Raw genomic sequence first — 23,413 nt, forward strand, 5'->3', positions numbered from 1 at the left:
ACTGTCATTATAGATAAAGACAACTATATATCAAAAACTGAAATCTTTTTCCTCGAAAACAATATAAAAGAAATTAAGAATAACCCAACCAATAAATTCAATAACACTTTCAGAAAATTTATTAAAGATAACTCAACCTTATTAACTAACTTCAATTTAAATTCTTTTAACTCCATTCACATGAATCCCCTTATTCCTACATTGAAAAGCCTTATAAAGCTGCATAAACAAGATATTTGTAATACTTGTAGATTAACTCTGATTAATTGGAACGATATGAAAAAGGAAGTTGTCATTACACCAACCATGTGGTATGAGCCACAATGAAGACTGTTACTTCTGTGCCTGTGATATAACAGGTTATAATAGAAAAAATAAAGGAAACATATTATATTCTAACGTACAAAGCGTAACACCAGCCAAGAAAGGAAAAATAGCGAGATTAGACAAAGTACCACCTAATAAAAATGAATGTCGTTTGGAAGAAATGAGTTCTGTTGAACGTGAAAAGGACAGTGATTATGAGGATTCTGTTAGTGCCAAAGACCCTAAACTTTTTGATCAAAATTCATTAGACGATCTTATTCGCGATCTTAGTCTTTCTAAAGATTCAGCTGAAATATTGGCTTCCAGACTTGAAGAGAGGAACATGTTGTTACCCGGAACAAAAATTACAGCGTACAGAAAAAGAGATGAGGAATTTCTGAAATATTTTTCTAGTGAAAATTCCTTAGTTTATTGTAATGATATAGAAGGACTTATCAATACATATCAAGTAGGTGTGTATAAGTCCGATGACTGGCGGCTCTTTATAGATTCCTCTAAAGAAAGCCTTAAAGCAGTGTTGCTCCATAACGACAATAAATACGCAGCAATCCCTATTGGTCATTCCACCAGGCGAAAAGAATCATACGAAGACCTTCAATTTGTACTCGAAAAAATCAACTACAACATCCATAACTGGTTTATATGTGGTGACTTTAAAATGATCAATATTTTGGTTGGTTTACAATCAGGAAATACAAAAAATCCTTGCTTTCTCTGCATTTGGGACAGTCGCGCCCGAGAACAACATTGGATTCAAAAAAAATTGGCCTGAAAGATTTGATTAGAAAGTTGGTTCCAACAATGTTGTTTACAAGAGTCTTGTTGACACAAAGCGTATTTTGTTACCTCCACTCCACATCTAATTAGGCTTGATGAAACAATTCGTAAAAGCCTTAAATACTGATGGAAACTGTTTTAAATATCTTAAGTCTGCATTTGCAAATTTAAGTCATGCTAAAGTTAAGGTATCTTCGTGGGGCCTGATATAAGAAACTTAATGAAAGATGACGATTTTATAAAAACAATGACAGATAGCGAAAAAAATTTTTGGTTAAGTTACAAAGAAGTTGTACAAAATATCTTGGGCAACCATCGGGATCAACAATATAAAAACATTGTATCGACAATGTTATTAAACTTTAAAAAATTAGGCTGTTTAATGAGTTTGAAGCTACATTTCCTATTTTCCCATTTGGATTACTTTCCGGAAAATGTAGGAGCCTTCAGCGAAGAGATGGGTGAACGATTCCATCAGAATTTCAAAGAAAAAGAGCGACACTATCAAGGTAGATGGGATGAAAGAATGATGGCTGGCTACTGCTGGTCTTTGAAAAGAAACGATAACGCTGCTCAATATAAGCGTAAGAGTGTTAAACGATCGTTTGAATTGATGCGCGTTCGTTATCATAAGAAACTAAAATAACATCTCAATTGCTATAAATAGGAAAGAAGTTTTAAAAATACAAAATTAAATACAATAAAAAACAAATTAATTTAAAAATATTTGAGAATAAGTGAAAGTTATGAAGTTTTATTGTTATAAAGTATATCAAACAAAAATATTGTAAATTAATTCTTACTTTCTCGCACTATATACGAAATATGTATAGGTACATATGAGACAAAGTATTGAAATTCGACCTCTACATTTTGATGGATATACACGTTTTGAGGTCCCCTGAGTCCATATTGACTATTTCCAGAAAATGTCTGTGCGTATTTATGTACGTACGTATGTATGTATGTGTGTAAACACGATAACTTAAAAACGCAATCAGTTATCGTAATGACATTTGGTATATAGCTATTAAACCAAAATCGAAAGCTTGTAAACACCTTTTAGACCAAATCCACCAACTGGAAATGGTACTTTACCTGAAGACATTTTCAAACGTTTCAAATAAACTTACATTTTTGATATGTATAGCCTAATATATACTTTCGTATACATCTAATAAATGACAAAAAATTACGATATATTGAATATCAGCGAAATCGCTTGACCGGAAGTGTCACTTTACCTGAACACATACACTTTTGTATACGTCTGTAAAATGAGAAAAAAATACCATATATGGAATGTTATCGAAATCGTATGATCGGATCAGTCATTTGTACTTTTTTGTATGATCGTATTTACAATGTTTTGAATTCACTGCGTTTTAATGCGTTTTTCCAACTACATTAAGAAACCTTTTTTTAACAATCTCTGTAAACGACATTGATAGGGTAAGGGCAGGCCACTTCAGGTTCTTTATCATTAATTTCGTTTTAGACCATACGTTTGTTGTTATTTGTTATTTATTAATATTTTGTATTGCTTTGAAGTGTTAATAAAACATTTTAAAACTTGTAAATAAAACTGGAAAATAAACAGATGTTATTTCAAATATGATGAATTTCTTAGTTTTAGGAGACAATTTCTCAGAGATCAAGAAAAATATTTAAATGAATAACATAAGATTTTAAGGGGGCAGAGAAATAGTTTTAAATGGCATAATGACTTCTGTGGAGAAAAATTATCTTTTGATGTAAATTCAGCCTTGAATGTGCTGAAAAATCGTGTTTTTCGCATATTTTAGATAAGATATCTTGAAAATCTTAGGTGATGAAGCAATTCTGACGTCAGATTCGGATTCAGGGTATCGAAAATTATTTGGAAGGTATAGTCTGGTCTCTGGTTTAAAAATTTGTCGGCCTGTGTAATTATAATAACCTTTTAATGAATGATATAACAGATATTAACCCATATAGACAATTCATTGAATACATTTAATTTTCAAATTACACATTCAACGCATGCGCGATTTCAGTTTAACAAAATAATAATCTCTTACTTCAGTCTCCCAAAGTTGATACTACACAATAGAACTATCAGTTTTCAAATATAAACATTCTGTAGATTCAGTAAGGTACATTCACTAAATCCATATACAGTCTTTCATCTTCTCTTTTTACAGTTTAATTCAAAATTTTTTACATTATAACCAGTAAGTCAACTTTTACATTACCTATAAGACACGTGCTCTGACTCCATTTCGTTTGTTTTTCAGAATTTTATTTATTAAGAAATAACAAAATATTTTAAATTATGACATGCTCTTCAAGCCATAAATAATTTTTATCACATTTTTCAAATTTGTTCAGGAATTAAACTAAACTCCTAAAGGAATACGCCTAAATGTTGACGAAAGTAGAAATGAATTTTAATTATAAAAAGGAGTTCCTCTGAGACCTGACGGTGAGCTATTTCTTTTAATTTCTTTTGATATCTTTTAATCCTTTTGTTTCCCTAAATGTTAGTTTTTGCTCCTTAATTGTTTTTACTCTTTAGTTGATTTGTTAAGTTAATCTGATATTATCACGGTATTTTCAGCCGTGCCTGAAGAAGGAAAGAAATTTCCGAAACATATGTAGCACTGAAAAACTAATAAAATTGCCTCATCGTTAAACATAGTTTAATTATTTAATAAAGTACGTAAATATTTTTAATAATTAATTAAATTAATTAGTACTAATTTTTAAAGGGTTGGCAAACTAATGGTAAAGATCCGGCTTGTACCGTCGATGTAAACGAATGCGATACGTTTCCATGTTCGAAAACGCCCTTGGTGCAATGTATTAACGTCCCTGGATCGTTTTTTTGCGGACATTGTCCTCTTGGTTACACCGGAAATGGGTATCATTGTAACGATTTAAACGAATGTGATTCTTTTAATGGGGGTTGTAGTCTTAATCCGAAAGTTTTGTGCATTAATACTCCGGTAAATATGTTCTAATTTTAATTTTATTATTTATTAATTTAATTTTGATAGGGTTCGAGGATTTGTGGTTCATGCCCGCCGAGTTACATCGGCGATGGGGTAATTTGTTCTTATTCAGGGGGTACTTGTGGGGTTAATAACGGTGGTTGTCATCCTTTGGCGAATTGCAAGCACACTCCGGGGGTTATTTCGACTTTCGTTGAATGCGTATGTCCCCCGGGATATCTAGGAAATGGTATTGGCCCAAATGGTTGTACCTTCACAAATCAACAAGGGTGTCTATCTAACCCATGCGTTCATGGGACTTGTGCAAGTTTAAACGCGACCGATTATACTTGTACTTGCACGCCGGGATATTCAGGAAAAAATTGTAACGTTGCCACATCTTCTTCTTGCGCTTCAAATCCGTGTGTTAACGGAGGAAGTTGTGTTACAACAGAAAATGGTTATTTTTGCAAATGCACCTCGGAATTTACCGGATTTAATTGTGAAACGAGAGAAGCTAGTTGCGGTGGTAGACTAAATTCGTACGCTGGTACTTTAGATTATAACCCGAGCAACATTGGGAGCGGTTATAAATATAGTTGTGCTTGGGTCATCGAAACTAATCTAACGAAAGTCTTGAACATCACGTTTAAAAAATTCAACATAAAAGAATCCGGAAATTGCGCTTCAAGTTGGCTACAAATTCACGATGGAAGAAACTCGGCGGCTCATTCTTTTGGGAGATTCTGCGGAAATAGATTTCCTAGAAATGGAACTTTTTTGTCAACTCATAATAATTTGTATGTTTGGTTTAGAGATGATTCTCTTCTCCCAGGAAATGGGTTTACTTTCAATTGGATGAGTGTTGAGCCAAAATGTCACGAAGAAATTTTAGCCAAATCACACGGAGTTTTGAAATCACCAGGATTCCCGGGAAATTATCCCAATAACAGGGATTGCGTTTGGAGATTAACAGTGCCGATTGATAAAAGAATTGAGTTTCACTTTTTCGAGTTATCGCTTGGGGAAGATGCTGCGAATTGCACTAAAGATTACGTCTCATTTCATTCTTCAAGTAACGGAGAAGCGTTTGCTACTTATTGCAAGACTTCGCATCCTCCACCTTTAACAGCACCCTTCCATGAAGTTTACGTACGATTTCATTCGGATGAATCTGGACAAAATCCCGGATTTCAAATTGGTTACTCAGTGATAGCAGGTAAGTTTAAAAATCAATATTTCTAAAATTAAAAGATATTTTGAAAATCCAAATAAACTTTATTACAAACGGGTATTTTGAAAGCGCATCTACCCAAAGAAAAAAATTTTTCCTCATGCATGGACAAGCAAAATCAATATAAACTCTTTCAAAAGGATTATTTACCGCTTCCCATACATCAATTCTTAACCAAATCCTCTATACAGGGTGATTCATTAGCTCTATGACAAACTTTGGCAGATGAAAGATGATGCGATTCTAAGGAAAAAATGGTATATGTATATAGGTCCGATTCATTTTGGTTAAAGAGTTACAAGCCTTTGAAAATTTTACACAGTTTAATAGGCAAATGAAAATGCAACATAAAAAATAAGTTTAAAAATTACAAAAATTGTTCGAAATGTCCGCCTTCAGCTTGAATGCACGCTTCACATCGACGAAGTAAAGATTTGCAACAATCGCAACAATAATTATGAAACACAAATACAGAGTTGGCTGTGATAACAAAACTGAGTTCTTTATGTCAAACATTTCAATTTACTCTATTCTGTGTGTTTCAAAGTTTATAATTGTCAGAGTTTTGATCGAAAACGAAAATGCATGTATTTACGACTGAAGAATATGCAGATATTATTTTTGTATACGGGCTTTGTAACGGAAACGCTCGGCAAGCAGCAAAAGAATACCTTCGTAGGTTTCCAAATAGACATCAACGTGCCCATACAGTGTTTAGTGCATCATTTCGCAGACTGAGAGAAACAGGTAACCCTGCTCCACTACATTCCGTTCGTCCCCATGATGTGAATGTACAAAATGAAGAACGTGTTATTGATTTAGTACTTGACGACCCTTCAATTAGTACTCGGCGTATAGCGAGCATGTTACAAATATCCTAAAGTTTTGTATGGCGTGTATTGAATCGAGAAATGTTACATCCGTTTCATCGCCAAAATGTTCAAGCATTACATCCTGGAGATACTGAGCAACGCTTAGCATTTTGCCACTGGATTATTCAGCAACATGCTCAAAATAATAACTTCATTTCCCAAGTTCTGTGGTCTGATGAAGCGTGTTTCACTAGGGACGGCATAAATAATTATCATAACGAACATGTGTGGTCCTTGCAAAATCCACATGCAATTAGACCAGGAAGATTTCAGCAACGGTTTAGTGTAAACGTTTGGGGTGGCATTTTTAACAATTCTTTGCTACCTGTATGGGTGATAAATGAACGCTTAAATGCAAATATGTACAGAAATTTCTTGGGACATAACCTTTTCGATTTTATCGACGACGTACCACTTACCATCGTTCAAAATATGTGGTATCAGCACGATGGTGCACCACCATATCGAGTAAGAGAAGTCATCGCTTGGTTACATGAATATTTTCCAAACAAATGGATTGGCAATGGAGGTCCAGTAGTCTGGCCAGCACGATCCCCAGATCTAAATCCGCTGGATTATTATTTCTGGGGACACATGAAGCAGCTTGTGTATCATGTAGAAATTACTAACCGTCAGCAACTACTGGACAGAATTCAAGATGCAGCTAATAGCATACGGAATGATCCAAATATCATACGTCGTGTGATAGAATCTTTACTTCGTCGATGTGAGGCGTGCATTCAAGCTGAAATCGGACATTTCGAACAATTTTTGTAATTTTTAAACTTATTTTTTATAGTACATTTTCATTTGCCTATTAAACTGTGTAAAATTTTCAAAGGCTTGTAACTCTTTAACCAAAATGAATCGGACCCATATTCATATAACATTTTTTCCTTAGAATCGCATCACCTTTCATCTGCCAAAGTTTGTTATAGAGCTAATGAATCACCCTGTATTTGAATCAATATTTGCTTTTAATATATTTGCTCTCAATTTGTTGAGAATAAGTCCCCTCATCAATATTCCTTGTTGTAAATTAAACTCATGTTGATTTATATGATCTATCTTTATCTGGAATCTCCTGACCTCCTTGTACTTTTCTTATAATTTTTTGTAATTGACTATCGTTATTAGTTTCGTAAGCAAGTTGTTCTAATGTGACTGGTAACATTTCTATGGTCTGAATTTAAAAAACATCTATGACATAACAGTCCGTTGAATTTTGTTTAATAGGTAGTCGTGATAAACAGTTTACATTAGCATGATCTTTAGTACTTCTATATTTAATATCGTAATTAAAATCTTGTAAATACAGTGCATAGTGTTGCATTCTCATTGAAGAGTAAATAGGCAAGCTTTTCGTTGTTGAAAAAATTTGAACTAAAGGTCTATAATCCGATACAAGTGTAAATGTGTTTACATGCCAATATTGATGGAACCTTTTTACTGCAAAAATTATTGCATAAGCCTCTTTATCTATTTGAGAGTACTTTCTTTGCGTCCCTGAAAGGGTTTGAGAAGCATACTGAATTATTCTTTTTTCCCCGTTTGGGTAAATATGTGAGAGTACTGCACCCACACCATCCGGATTAGCATATACATTACATTATATTAAATAGACTACATATCGGGTAGGCGGACCAACCCACCTTGCACCGCGACCCTCAGGATCTATTGTACCCCGATAGATATCGTTATCAAATTTCACCGTGCAGTCCAATGCTCTTAACGAACATTAATACCTTGCTCGGCGAAAGGTAATTCAGATCCTTTGAGGAGATAAACTGCGACCTAAAAATCAAGAATCTGATACGGTTAACAGCAGGGCAGTGGCATAAAACATGCTGAACCGTCTCTGCTTCCTCCGCACATAGTCGGCATTCAACATCGTCGGCTAAACCCAACAAGTTGAGGTGTGCTTTTAATCGGCAATGCCCAGTAAAGACGCCCATTAGAACTTTCATGCTGCTACGAGCAAGTCCTAAAATGTTCCCGGGTTTGACAGTGGCGATGTTAATAAACACCTTAGCATGTCTCATTCCAGGAGAACTGGTCCACAGTAGGCGAAGTATTTCTTCAGCCCACAGTCCAATCCTATATTTGGCCATCGCAAATGATAAACCAACTGCTTGTGCCGGTCCCACAAACGCTTTAGCGCTACCCTCTCGTGCTAGCTCATCAGCCGCTTCATTGCCAGCAACCTCATAGTGACCCGGGACCCAGATTAGAGAAACTATGTTATCACAACTCAATGTGTTTAATGTTCTCTTGCAATCATTAACCAGAGCCGACACCGTTTTCAAGGTTTGCAGCGCCTGGAGAGCGACTTGACTGTCTGAAAAAATTCGTACTGTCATGTTCTTCACCCCTCTGAAGGATTTTAGCACCCATGTCAATAGCAAATACTTCCGCCTGGAATACAGTACAGTACGTACCCAGGCTGTAGGCTTGCTTAATTCGAGGTATCTAGCAGTATATTCCTGCTCCGACCCCTTCCGTTCTGTGAACATGCAAATATCTGCCTGAACCAGAGAATTTTTATTTTCGATCCAGGACTGCCGCTCAGGCAGCACAATCTGGTATCGAACATTAATCACTGATAGTGATCCCGCCAAATCTGACGGCATTGATAGCACAGTATCAGTGCTTATAATGTCTTCCGCAGCCCATTGGTAGGACATGTCGGAACAGTTTTGAGCATATTGCTTAAATCCTTAAATGGTTGTTCTAGGCACTTTCTCTATATGCAAATGTAGAGGAGATAGGCCAAGCAGAACCTCCATTGATAGAGTTGGCGTTGTGCTTATCGCACCAGAGATTGCCAATCCGGCTACTCGTTGAATTCGTGAAAGTTTACTAATAACTGAAGTCTGTCGGACTTTCCTATACTAGGCTGCTGCTCCGTATGTGATCATAGGTCTAACCACAGTCACATAGAGCCAGTACAGGCTTTCAAGGGTAAGACCCAATTTTTTCCACAAAGACTGCGACAAGTCCACAAGGATAGTCTAGCTTTGTGCAAAATTCCCTGCAAGTATCCATTCCATGACAAGGTTTTGTCTAAGATTACTCCTAGATATTTGTAATGATGGGAATACCGCTCATAATCGTGTAGCGCTCCAGGAACGGTCGCTACACAAAAATACCGTTCCAAAATACCGCTCCAAAATACCGTGACCTTGAGCAAAAACTTTGCTGGTTTCGTAGCAATAATAGTAGCCATAATTTAAAAAAATTACACGCTATCCGAAAATTGAAAAAAAAATATATTAAGGGAGCCTTAAACAAATATCAATATAACGGCGTTTAACCTGACTGTCTTATATGTATAACGTTATATAATGTAACGTTCGGAATCGGACATTTTAAAAATCGCGCCGAATAGTACGTTCCATTAGAATAATAATGCTCAAAAATATCGTTCCTCAAATACCGAACCATTGTTGCGAGTGTATAATTATAATTATGTTATTCTCCTCTCTTAATGTTATTCTTTTCTCTTAATGTTATTCTTTTCTCTTAATGTTATTCTTTTCTCTTTATTTTAAACTCAGTCATTTTCTTTTCTATTAATTAACCAAAATTGTGTAACATGATTCTTTTCCTTACTTAGCAATATTGGTCGACAATCCTATCTTTCCTTTCTTTCTTTTATTCCTTGTCTCTATTTCGCAATTACGAATTTAGGTAATTTTAAGTTAGTTGTAAGCAAGTTGTTAATGTAATAAGAAGTAAGCACGTCAATAAACTGTGGAGCGTTAGTTCTGTCCATACTTTCAAAAAAAACCTCGTCAGCATCCCAAAATCTACGTTGGGTAAACCATCCCCAACATATTTTGGTGTCAGGTGTGGGGTGTGCAAAATATAAGAGGTGATACGAGGTATACTAATCAAACTCTTATTGGAGTGTGGAAAATTTGGTGGGACAACCTAAAGCAAGGAAAAGCGAAGGGTATCCGAGTACACCAAAAGGAGGACCAGAACTACGAGGGGACTCGTAAAAATCATCCACGTCATCATCAACGCCCAGGACGCATTATTACCGGAAGTTGCTGCCAACTCATCAACGACGCCATCATCAGCGCCACCTAGCATAACTTCATCAATTCCAGCCATCATCAGCGCCGCCTACTGTGAACGTCAATACCGAGAGACGCGCGCAACACCAACAGTAAGTCAATTGTTGTACTTTCATGAGAATATTTTGATGAATTTGCGAAGCCAAACAAAAAAGTTGAATTTTCCACCAGTATCTCAAAATTTAAATCAAAACTCACATATTGTTTCAAGGGTTTATTCTCCTCCGAATTCAAATAATTTAGATGACAATATGACCGAATCGAAACTCGACATTAATATGGCTCTTAAAATAATACCCGAATTCAGTGGTAATCGATCGGAATTTCATAAATTTGTGTCATGTTGTGATATTATGAGTACATCTTTAACATCCGATGCCGACAAGGCGTTACTTGCAAAAATCATAATTACAAAACTTTCGGGTCCAGCTTATCACTTGATTAAATACAAATCTGTTACTAAATGGGCCGATTTAAAGGTACTGCTACAAGAACAATTTTTAGAGTCCAGGTCAATTGCACAACTTCAATTGGAATTATTGAATTGTCGACAAGGCAATAACGAAAGCGTTAGAGATTTTGCGAACAAAATTGAACAATTACTTAACGACTTAAATGACGCATGTATAGCGAGCCAAGGGCCAGACTCCGCAACTCTTATTCAAAATTTAAATCAAAAATCCGCTTATCAAGCATTCACACAAGGTCTTAATTACCAATACAAAGTTCTTATTAAAGCTTCGCGATTCACTACCCTCACTGAAGCAATTTCGGCCGCAGTTGAGGAGGAACGTCTCAATAATGTATTGGGTCAAAAAAAAACTGAGAATAAATCCACGGGAAGATCCAAATGTCATTTTTGTTCAAAACTAGGTCACCTAGAAAAGGATTGTTTTATTAAACGTAATCAAACTCAAGGTGCGCATGCACAAATTCCTAGCATTCCTTACAAGCGCGAAATAAAACAAGAAACTACGGTAAACACGATCACTTGTGCATATTGCAAAAAACCCGGTCATCACATTCGCGAATGTTATAAAAAGAAACGCGCTGACGAATTCAAACGTCAACAACCACGCGTAAACACGGTTGAAACAGATTCTAATTCGAATTCGGGAAACTTGATGGCGACGGCCGGAGCTTTAGGCAATCCGAGCCGTCCACATTATTAGAAGCCTATCCGACGTCATTAATTCAGAATTCTTCTATTCCTTCTTATAAAATTAATATTGTAACGAAAACAACCTTAGATGAAATAGAACTCTGTGCAGATATCACTCCTAAACCTTTAAAATTCTTAATTGACAGTGGTAGTCAAGTTACAATCATAAAAAGGTGCTGTGTAAAGGAAGACACTGTATGCCATCTAAAATACAAATCGGAATTAAGAGGCATAGGTGATAACCCTATATTCTCCTACGGCATATGCCATGCAAAATTCTTCATTGGAAACGAAATCGTCCCTCATACAATTCATTTAGTCCCTGACGATTTCCCTATTACGTCTTGCGGAATATTGGGAAAAGATTTTTTTATGAAATATAAAGCAAAAATCGACTACGAACGAAGACAGGTAGATTTTAAGATTTCCGTTCAAACTATCTCCCTACCTATGGTAGAAGTGGCATCGAATAATGTGGTAAAGTTACCGGCAAGAACTGAGTCGATAGTTCACGTCAAAACAAGTGCAACATCTGAATCTCTATGTCTTTCAAATGAAATTAAAAATGGATGTTTCATCGGAAACTGCATAATCAAACCAGAAAACGGTTATTGTTATGTTCCAATTGTAAACAGTAATGAACACGAAGTTCAAATTGGAAATCCTAATATTGAATTTATCGATCTTACTCATTTTGACATACTAAGTTTTAATTCCTCTGATACTACCTGCGAAAGGCTACAAATCTTAAAAAATTCTATTCGAACAGATCATATGACTCCTGAAGAATGTGAAAGCATTCTAAAAATCTGTAAACAATTTCATAGTATTTTTCTTTTAGAAGGTGATTCTCTTCCATATACGAGTTTAGTTAATCATTCTATACCGACTCAAGATGAAATTCCAGTAAATATTAGACCCTATCGATTGCCTCATCATCAACAAGAACAAATAAAAACGCAAATTGATTCCATGTTACAAAATAACATAATCACTGAATCCCAGTCACCATATAATTCTCCTCTTTTGGTAGTTCCCAAGAAGAATGATCTTCATGGTAATAAACAGTGGCGAGTAGTGGTTGATTTTCGAAAGCTGAATGAAAAAACAATATCCTCAGTTCATCCGTTACCAAACATCACCGAGATTTTGGATCAACTCGGAAATTCAAAATTTTTCAGTTCATTGGATTTGGCTTCCGGATATCACCAAGTGCGCATGTCACCTTCGGATAAGCATAAAACCGCTTTTTCCACGGCATATGGCCATTATGAATTTAATCGTATGCCATTTGGACTCAAGGGAGCACCAGCTACTTTTCAAAGATTGATGAATTCTGTATTAGTAGGGTTACAAGGAATCAAATGTTTTGTATTCTTAGATGATATAATTATCTATGGGAAAACACTTCAAGAACACAACCAAAAATTAACTGAAGTATTCGAACGATTAAAAAAAAGTAATTTACGTTTAAAACCGGAAAAGTGTGAATTCCTGCGGCCAGAGTTAATTTATTTAGGCCATATAATAACCGAAAATGGTACGTACCCGGATCCGACTAAAATTGATTGCGTTAAGAATTATCCTGTACCACAAAACTCCAAAGAAATAAAATCGTTTTTGGGATTAGCAGGTTATTATAGGCGTTACATACAAAATTTCGCTAAAATTTCTTTGCCATTAACAGAATTGCTCAAGAAAAATGTTGAATTCAATTGGTCACCCTCTTGTTTAGAAGCTTTTGTAACACTTAAAGAAAAATTAAGTACAGCTCCTCTTCTACAATACCCGGATTTTTCGCGTGAATTTCTCCTTACTACTGATGCCAGTAATTTTGCTGTGGGCGCAATTCTTTCCCAGGGAAAAATTGGGAAAGACTTACCTATAGCATATGCTTCTCGTACACTGGCTAGAGCAGAGAGAAATTACAGTACAACGGAACGTGAATTGTTGGCAATCTGTTGGGCTGTAAAGCATTTCAGGCCGTACCTTATTGGAAAAAAGTTTTGTGTCATTACCGATCATAAACCTTTAACGTGGTTATTTTCCGTAAAAGATCCAGGGAGCAGACTTTTAAAATTCAGGTTGAAACTTGAGGAATACGAGTATGAAATTATACATAAACCGGGGAAACAAAACACAAACGCCGATGCCCTTAGCCGTATTCCAACTCTTATTAATGCCATTACACGGAGTCAATCAAAACCCAACTACGAACATTTTATTTCTAAATCAAATAACAGATTAATTTTAAACGAGAAAATAAAAGACAGTCATGAAAATATTGAATCCGCTTCTGCGTCTTGTGTACGGGTACATTTCATAACAACTAATCCTCGTGTAAACGGTATCATGTTCGAGAAAATGCAACTCGATGCAGAAACGATTGATAAGTTTAATTCTACAACTGTAGTACAACAATCCGTAACTCGAGTCAACGTGAAGGATATTGAATTCCTATTAATAACGACAAAAGAAAAACTTACTAACGAAGAAATGTTTGATTCAGTCAAAATTCTTGCGGATTACGTTCAAAGAAATAATTTAATTAATTTAGCCTTGGTAAACTTCACTAAGTATCCACCTTATAATAATTTTAAAATCGATATCATACGATCAATGTTACGGTATATCTTTCAAACGATAACTAGCGTAACTTTAACAATTTATCACAATAATGTCAGTGACATCGGGACAGAGGAAGAGAAACTAATAATTTTTAAAGAATACCATACTAACCCTTTAGGAGGACATCAAGGTATCGCAAAGACTTATAAACGCATTAGAAAACATTACAAATGGCCCAAAATGTTAAAAGATATAAAGAACTTTATTAAATCATGCGGTAAATGTCAGCAAAATAAATCAGGTAAACATACGAGAATGCCTTTAGCGATAACAACAACATCTACTAAACCTTTTGAAAAGGTTTTCTTAGACATCATGGGTCCTTACCCGGAAACGGAAGCGCGAAACAAATATATTTTGACATTCGAAGATGATTTAACGAAATTTTGTGAAGCAATTCCCCTTCCAAATCAGGAAAGTTACACTATTGCGGAAGCATTTGTTACATCAATAATTTGTAAATTTGGAACGCCAAACTGCGTATTAACAGATCAGGGTGCAAATTTTTTAAGTTCAATATTTAAGGAGACATGTAAAATTTTAAAGATTACTAAAATCCAAACAACAGCATACCACCCACAGTCAAACGGCAGTCTCGAACGTTCGCACCGAAATTTAACAGAATATTTAAGAAATTTTGTTGACAAGGATAAAAACAACTGGGATACATGGCTTCCTTATGCATTATTTACATACAATACTTCCGTACATTCTGCTACGAATTTTACACCGTTTCATTTATTATTTGGTCATGAAGCAGAAATTCCCTCTTCCTTAAAGAAAATACCCGAAATATGTTACAATTACGATTTGTACCAAAATGAATTAAAAGCTAGATTGCAGCACTGTCATGAATTAGCGAGAGAAAATATGATAAAAAATAAAGAAATATCTAAAACACTTTACGATAAATCAGTAAACCCATTGACGGTAAAATTAGGTGACAAAGTTTTGTTACGTAACGAAAAACGGAAAAATAAACTTGACAAATTATATAACGGTCCTTATAATGTCATCGAAATTAACTCTCCAGAAAATTCAACTATACAAATTGGTAACAAAAAAGTTAAAGTGCATAATAACAGATTAAAATTGTTTCAAACTATTAATCAAAGATAATCATTTCAGATGCTGATACTAATCCTAATCTCTATAGTGGTCGCCACGCCGGAGCAGGGATTTGAGATAAATCGAATAGAATCAAATCCTGGCCTCTATTTTGAACAAATACACGCCTTATCTCTTTACAACACTGTTTGGAAACTGTATAACTCAATAGATCTTAGAAGTTATAAAGAACTGTATCAACTAGTCACTGTTAGTTCCTTAAAAACCAATGAAATTTGTAATAGTAATAGAGAGGTACTTCCTGATCAATTTTGTTACACATTCACTTCTGTAATGAATGCGACTCTTGAAAGATTAAAACAGAATGATCTTCTTGTAGCTGACCTTTTAGCCACTACTAATAATAATGTAAGAAACAAACGGGGTGCAGTTAATATTATTGGCGGAGCAGCCAAATTGCTTTTCGGTACATTGGATGCTGAAGACGGTGCTATGTTCAATAAAAAGATTAATTATTTAGAGGAAAATCAAAATAAACTCATTGAGTTATCAAAATATCAAGTGTCGACTTTCGAAAGTGCCATGAATGCCTTGAACACTACTAAGAATAATCCTATTTACCGGAAATTACAAACTAAATTAGAACATATTACAGATTATATCGAAAAAATATCAAATTCTGTTAATAATGCCACCGCAAAAATAAAGCTTTATCAAACTATTGACGAAAGTGTACTACTTTTCGATTTACTTGCAAATCATTTTAGTCAATATCAAGGTAATTTACTAGAAATCCTTATAAATGCCCATCAAGGAATTATCCACCCTTTGTTATTAAGCCCAGCAAAATTAGTTTCGGAACTGCAGAAAATTCAAAATTTAATTCCCACAGATTCGACCTTTCCAGTCACTCTCATTTTAGCAAATTCTCATGAATTGTACAAACTTTTGAAACTGTCAGTATATCGAAATGGAGAAATAATATATTTCATAGTGCGTGTACCATTAACCAACCGCGACGTTTACGATTTAGTAAAAGTGACAAGTCTCCCAGTGCGTTTAGATAAAGATTTATTTAGTTTTATTGTGCCATCGAAATCGTATTTAGTAATAGATAATAATAAGCAACAATTTTTTCAAACTGATATAGATTATGTTAAGTCATGTATTACTTTAAATGAAAAATTACTTTGTGAACAAAAAGAACCTTTACATTTCGTAGCTGCCAGTGAGAACTGCGAAATATCAATTTATAGTAAAAGTAAAATATCAGAATCATGCGACAAACGATTAATACATTTATTACACCCTTTATTCGTAAAAAATGAAGCTCCAAATTCTTGGATTTTTGCAGCCCCTAAGGCGACATCCCTACAAATAAATTGTAAATTTAGTAAATCGTCGATTGAATTAAATAACACAGGAATTTTAAATCTACAACCAAAATGTGTAGCTTATGCTGACAATGTAATTTTACAATCATTTAACGAAATTAAGCAAATTACAAATTTTATTACTCCTTTTATTCCAAAAATTAATATGACTGAAGCGTTTTGGAAGTCAAAGATAAATTTTGCTAATGTTCCCAAGTACAATTATTCGTTAATGTCAAATAACTTAATAAGTTTAAGTAAATTTAGTGTTAGTTTAAGTCATTTAAAAGATAAGCAAAAAGAATTAGTTCCAAATGTTCACGATGTACATCATTATGTATCCATTTATGTATTATTGATAATTTTTATAATTGTTACCATTGTAATAATAGTATTGCGAAAATTAAAAAAAGAAAAACCTGTAGACGTAGAACAGCCTACTCAAAATTCTGCCGAATCCGTAGATACAATAGAAATTTGCAGCAACCCTTCCTACAAATTTCCTAATTAAGGGGGGACGTGTTGCGAGTGTATAATTATAATTATGTTATTCTCCTCTCTTAATGTTATTCTTTTCTCTTAATGTTATTCTTTTCTCTTAATGTTATTCTTTTCTCTTTATTTTAAACTCAGTCATTTTCTTTTCTATTAATTAACCAAAATTGTGTAACATGATTCTTTTCCTTACTTAGCAATATTGGTCGACAATCCTATCTTTCCTTTCTTTCTTTTATTCCTTGTCTCTATTTCGCAATTACGAATTTAGGTAATTTTAAGTTAGTTGTAAGCAAGTTGTTAATGTAATAAGAAGTAAGCACGTCAATAAACTGTGGAGCGTTAGTTCTGTCCATACTTTCAAAAAAAACCTCGTCAGCATCCCAAAATCTACGTTGGGTAAACCATCCCCAACACCATCACTACTAATATGTAATATTAGTAACGGATATTTTAAAATCGCGTGGAAACGGTACGCTACTCAAAAATACCGCTCCAAAATACCGTTGCTCAAATACCGTCCCATCACTAGATATTTGACTTCCTTTGAGAAAGGAATAATCTTCACCTTAGATAGTTGGGCGGATTAGTCCATCCAACTTTCGTTTCCTGGTGAAGGGCACAACAATTGTCCTTTGCGGGTTTATTGAGAGGTTTTCTCCCTTACACCAAGCGCAAATGGTATCTAGGGTCACCTGGAGGACTTTAGATATCCCCGACAAACAGGTTCCTTTGACCATAACGACAATGTCATCAGCATAAGCTTGTATTTCTACACCAACGGCTTCTACTATCGCAATCAGATCGTCAACCATGAAGGACCAAAGCAGGGGAAATAACACCCCTCCCTGCGGGCAGCCACCTCCCGGCCTGAAGCGTATCGTGTCACCGTGGAGTGAAGTAGAAACTACTCTACTTACTATCAAGCATATTGCGGATCCGACCCGCTATAGTTGCTTCCATTCCCCTGTCAAGAGCAGCTCTTTCAAGAGATTGTGGTATTGCGTTATTGAACGCTCCTTCTATATCCAGAAACGCACAAACCAAGATTTCTTTATCCTGCAGCGTCCTGGATACTCTACCAACTAAGTTGTGTAGAGCTAATTCTGCTGATTTTCCCACTTGATAAGCATACCTACTGGTGGCGACTCAGTGGACCAGATACCAATGGCACTGTATAGATAGAACTTTTTCAAGGGTTTTCAACAGAAATGACGTTAGGCTGATGGGTCGAAAGGCATTAGGAGTAGGGACCGAATGGCCCGCTTTGGATATATAAGATACCCTCACCTTGGTCCATTCTGCCGGTACATATTTCCAGGCGACACTTGCTCTGAAAATTTTTACCAAAATTGGCAACAACAGTGACCTTCCCTGCTGTAACAAGGCAGGAAAGATATTGTCTTCTCCAGGCGATTTGAACGGCTTAAACGTTTGAATCGCCTGGTCTACGGATGTGCAAGTGACGACTTTTCTAGCCACACTCCAATCCGTATTTGAGGGACGCTTTGCCTTGCAGGAATAGCCCGCTGTGGCATTATCAGCCCTCATCATCAAGCTTCCTGGGAAGTGAGTCTGCATGAGAAGCTCTAACGAGGCTCTGCTAGAGTCCGTAAAACCGGATCTGTCTGCCGAATCTCTAGTCAGAATCTTGTGAATTCTTGCACTGCTGGGTGTGTCTTTCAGTCCCTCACAGAACCTCCTCCAAGACTCTCTTTTTGCCTTACGTATGTTTTTGGTGTAATTCGTTAGAGCTTGTTTATATTTCTCCCATTCACCTAATGTCTTGGCCCGGTTAAAAAGCCTCCGGACCTTTTGTCTTTCGGAGCTAAGAGATTCGTTCCACCATGGTGTGCCCCGATTATTACTTTTCACCTTCAGTGGACTGCTACTGTGATAGGCAGAACGAATTGCTACAGAGATCTGCTCCGTGGCTATTTCAATCTGATCACAGTTCCTAACGGTAGCGATGCCACCAGTTAGGTTATATGCAAGGCAACTCTTAAACAGATCCCAATTGATTCCATGGATTAGCATATAACGTACATACATGACTTTTTTCTTTATTAATTTTAATATTGTACTGATTTAATCGTTTAAAAACTTCTTGTAGAATTTGTAAATGTTGTTCTTGCATCTTCCCAGTAATATTTATCTCGTCCAGAAAACTGTAACTCTTGGTATACCTTGTAATATGGTTTTCATAGAACGTTGCCTGATAGCTGGGGCTGCTACCATACCTTACAGCAATATTACATCTGTATAACACTTTATGTGCTTGATAAGGTTATTTAAGGTTTACTTTGTAACTGTTAATATGCATTATGAAGATCTATTTTTATGAATAAAATACCACCAGCAATGTCAATTTGTTGTTAGCTTTTAACATCGGTAGGTGTTGCCCATTCCGAACCACTAACTTTTGCGAGCTTTAATGAATTCGGGTGTAACATTTTCCTGTAAATGTAAATTTGTTGTTAAACCCTTAATTGTTAACTTTCGCTCTCAATCTCGAAATTCACCAGCTTGTTTCCGATAAGTATCTGGATACGGTATTTATTTCTGTAATGTACATCTTCTGTCTTAATTCGACATAGTTCCTCGACTAGCTTCACCTTCGCCATGCAGAACTTGCGTAGGTGACCTTTCTTACCACATTTCGAGCACTGTATATTTTAAGTTAAGTGAACATTTTGTTGTCAAATGTTTACCGCTACACCTGTAACATGCAATATTGGATTTATTAGTATTATCTAATTTACAATTTTTATTTTTATTTTGGAATTTGAACTTATTATGTGATTTTGTAATTTGTTTTTGTTCCTTCACTCCCTTGACTTCTGTCACGATTGTAGCTTGGTCGTATAGTTGGGATTTTCTTTAGAAATTTTTAGGTTTCATGTTCCGTATGTTTTAGAGATTAAAATAAACCCAATCTTTCGATTTAAAATAATTTCAAGATGGCTGCCACATCCAGTGTACCGGAAGTAGCCTACAACTTCGTTATTTTAAACGGACTGCTGCAATTTTTATTAGATATTTGAATTGAAAAACAGTTTTTTTTAATCAAAAATCACAATACAAAATTCACTCCGCAAAAATTCCATCTTATTTTTTCCATCATCCTGCGTACCTTGTTGTCTTCTTAAAAGAGCAAACTTTACATAGAAGGTAAAAAAGAATTTTTTTGCGACTCTCCACGGATATTGAATGAATTTTTTATTTCACATTTCTCTATCGAATGTGGAATATTTCATTTGACCATTGGTCATCTTTTTAGAGAAGAAAGCCGCTGGTGGAAAGTTAGGCTAGTAAGAACTTTATTGATAAATCTCTGAAATGTTTGTGCGGCATTTCGCAAACCGTTCGCAACCATCGCGTAAGACTATACCGGAATATATTCTCCATCGAATGAAATCATTCAACGGTAGGATGATTAATTGTAAGCTGATATAGAAAAGCGTCGCTATGAATAACTGAATTGAGCTCAGGACGACCTCTTTTAACCAACAGCGGAAGTATACAAATTTTTTTTGCACTTTTGTAAACATCACGTGATTGAACGGCGACCTTAAGGCACAAACCAGTGCCTCGGCCGCAAGCGATCTCGGCTTAGTTCCTTGAATCCTTAGTTTCTTCTCATTAAGATAAGACTCTGCTCTATGTTATTGGGATTTGGGTGGATATAACGTAAATTGTACTGCCTCGCCCGCAGGCAACCTCGGCTGAGTTATTTGAATCCTTAGTTTTATCTTCACCACTAGATCTCAAAAGCGTCAATTTTGTATCGATTTGATGATCTGATGGTCCATATAGAAATATCTGGAAAACCAACAATTTGAGAGATCTAAGGTTTCTTTTAATTCTTTTTAATATATTTTAGGTATTCCAAATTGCGGCGGTGTATACACCAAGGAATCAGGTTTAATTAAAGGAGAAATCGTTCCAAGTTTAGACCCAATAACCTACGAATGCGAATATGAAATAAGAGTTCCTGAAGATATGAGAATTAGAATAGATTTCTTGACGTTTGATGTCGTTAAAACGAAATCGGGGTGTTCCGAGGAATTAATTGTGAGTAAAAATAATATTTATGATTGATTAAATTTGCCTTTTTTAATTAAATTAGGTGTATGAAGGATCCACGTCGGATTCGCCGACTGTTGGAAGATATTGTGGGACCGAGTTACCACCTCCTTATGTTTCGTTGGGAAACGAGCTCCTTTTATTGTTTAAAACGAGATTATCCAAAGGTTTTTCGTTGAAATATGAAGCGATGTGTGGTGGGACGTACACTTCTAGTGAAGGAATTATTGCGTCATCGGAATATCCGAAATCAAGAACAACAGAGAAAGATTGTATTTATCAAATTAATCGCCCCACTGGAACTGTTATTAATTTGAATATTATGGATATGTGGCCGACTCTAAAATTTGCAACACAGTTTACGTTTATTACAACCCCACTCTTTCAAAACATCGAAGTACGAGATGGTGACAACGAAAACGCTCCTTTATTAGGAAATTATTGCGAACGATCCCCTATAGAAGTCATGTCATCACATAACGCACTTTGGATAAAAGTCGAAAAGTCATTGTATCAGCCCAAAAGATTTTACATGAATTACACAACAACCGATATTGGTTGTGGGGGACTTTTAAAAGAAAAATCCGGCACGATTCAATCCCCATCTCATCCATCAAATTACCCAAGCAGCCTCAAATGCACCTGGTTAATCGTAGCCCCAACGAATATGGTCGTGCAACTATCTTGGTCAAACTTCCTATTAGAAAACAGTTATGATTGCAAATACGATCGGGTTGAAGTTTATGATAACAACACCAACAGCGGCATGGGGGGATTAATTGGGCGATACTGCGGAAATAAACTCCCCCCAATCCTAATTACATCCTCCAACATCATGACCGTAACCTTCAAAACTGACGTTTCAATCAATCAAGACGGGTTCGTAGCTACTTACACTTTCCTCCCATCCGATTCGATTTGTGAGGGGACTTATTTTACTCCATCCGGAATTTTAACTTCCCCGTTTTACCCCAAATCATACCCAGTTAATAAAGATTGTAAATGGGTTCTCCACGTGCAATCGGGGAGTCAAATCATGTTGAAAATCAATGATTTCCAATTGGAACCGCACGCTGATTGTCGATTCGATTTCTTAGAGATAAGGAATGGGGGGACGGCTGCTTCCCCGCTGATCGGAAAGTTTTGTGGGGATACTATTCCTAAGATGATTCCGTCGCATGCTAATCAACTCTTTTTGCGGTTCAAATCGGATTTTACTAGGGCTGCGAAAGGATTTAATATAACGTGGAGTGCCACATCAACTGGGTGTGGGGGGACTTTAACTTCAGCGAGGGGATCGATTATTTCGCCGCATTATCCGGAACCTTATGATAAGAACACTGTGTGTGTTTGGAAAATATCTGTGAATCCTGGATCTGTTATTCAACTGGTGTTTGCGGATATTGATTTGGAAAATCATGAGGTGTGCCGATTAGATTATGTCGAGGTAAGTAAGATTTCTTACATTTAATTCATTTTCCTAAACTGTCTAAAAAGTGTCAAAACTTAATTTGGTAATTTACAAAAATGTCTAAAGGATTTTCAAAGATGTCGGAACTTTCCACCAAAGCTTTTTAACATTTCCCCAAGTTGTTGAGGTGATTTTATAAACATCCAAAATTGTCAAAAAATGTCTAAACATTTTGTAAGAATATTTAAACATTTTTATTTATTTATTTTATTTATTGCCACAGAAAATTTTACATTTAAGAATACAAAATTACATAAGATAGACAAAAAAAGAACAATGAAAAAAAAAAATATAAGAACAAAAGTATATACATAAAATCCCATTGTCGATTGTTAGTCGAGCAATGGATAAACTTAAACTTAAGCAGTATCAGCAAATGGATCATTTTATCGCACAACGATCTCTGCCAAATGACCCAACAGAACAAACAAAAATAATATTTACTGAATATGGCAAGTAGTGATAATTAGATATTAGTAACATTTATCACCAAATAAGATTAAGCAAGAAAAAGAGAGAAAACAAAGAGAAAATAAAGAAAAGACACCAAAAGAGAGAGAGAGCGGCTAAAAGAGACCCAAGGAATCTGCCGGATATCAGTTGCCAACAAGTGAGAGCAGTTGAAGAGAGGAAAAAAAGATAAAGTCAAAGAACAAAGAATCAGGAAACAGCCAGTTGAAGGGCAAGCAAGTGGCTCTTTAAAACGTGTCTAAAATTAGCAATGTTAGAAATATTACGAATTTCAGAAGGCAGTCCATTTCACAGCGCAATCGACTGTACTATAAATGACCTGTGATAAATTTCAGTGCTATGAACAGGAAATGAGAATAGTATCAGAACGTAAACGAGTAGCAAGCTCATGAGAT

The 23,413-nt window shown here is 35.6% G+C and overlaps 2 protein-coding genes across 2 annotated transcripts; both read left to right on the forward strand.

Moving 5' to 3' along the window:
- Positions 1 to 313: 313 nt before the first annotated feature.
- LOC111423541 (cubilin homolog) lies at positions 314 to 22,582 on the forward strand. Its single transcript, XM_071200942.1, has 5 exons — positions 314 to 775; positions 3,855 to 4,091; positions 4,143 to 5,295; positions 20,874 to 21,064; positions 21,120 to 22,582. Exons 1-5 carry the CDS (start codon positions 314 to 316, stop codon positions 22,545 to 22,547), a joined length of 3,471 nt encoding a protein of 1,156 aa, XP_071057043.1. The 3' UTR covers positions 22,548 to 22,582.
- On the forward strand, positions 9,632 to 17,335 carry LOC139432456 (uncharacterized). Its single transcript, XM_071200997.1, has 2 exons — positions 9,632 to 10,356; positions 15,183 to 17,335. The coding sequence occupies exon 2, from the start codon at positions 15,183 to 15,185 to the stop codon at positions 17,004 to 17,006; it is 1,824 nt and encodes a 607-aa protein (XP_071057098.1). The 5' UTR covers positions 9,632 to 10,356; the 3' UTR covers positions 17,007 to 17,335.
- Positions 22,583 to 23,413: the final 831 nt, after the last annotated feature.

Source organism: Onthophagus taurus, unplaced genomic scaffold, assembly GCF_036711975.1.
Source record: "Onthophagus taurus isolate NC unplaced genomic scaffold, IU_Otau_3.0 ScKx7SY_15, whole genome shotgun sequence".
NCBI lineage: Eukaryota > Metazoa > Arthropoda > Insecta > Coleoptera > Scarabaeidae > Onthophagus > Onthophagus taurus.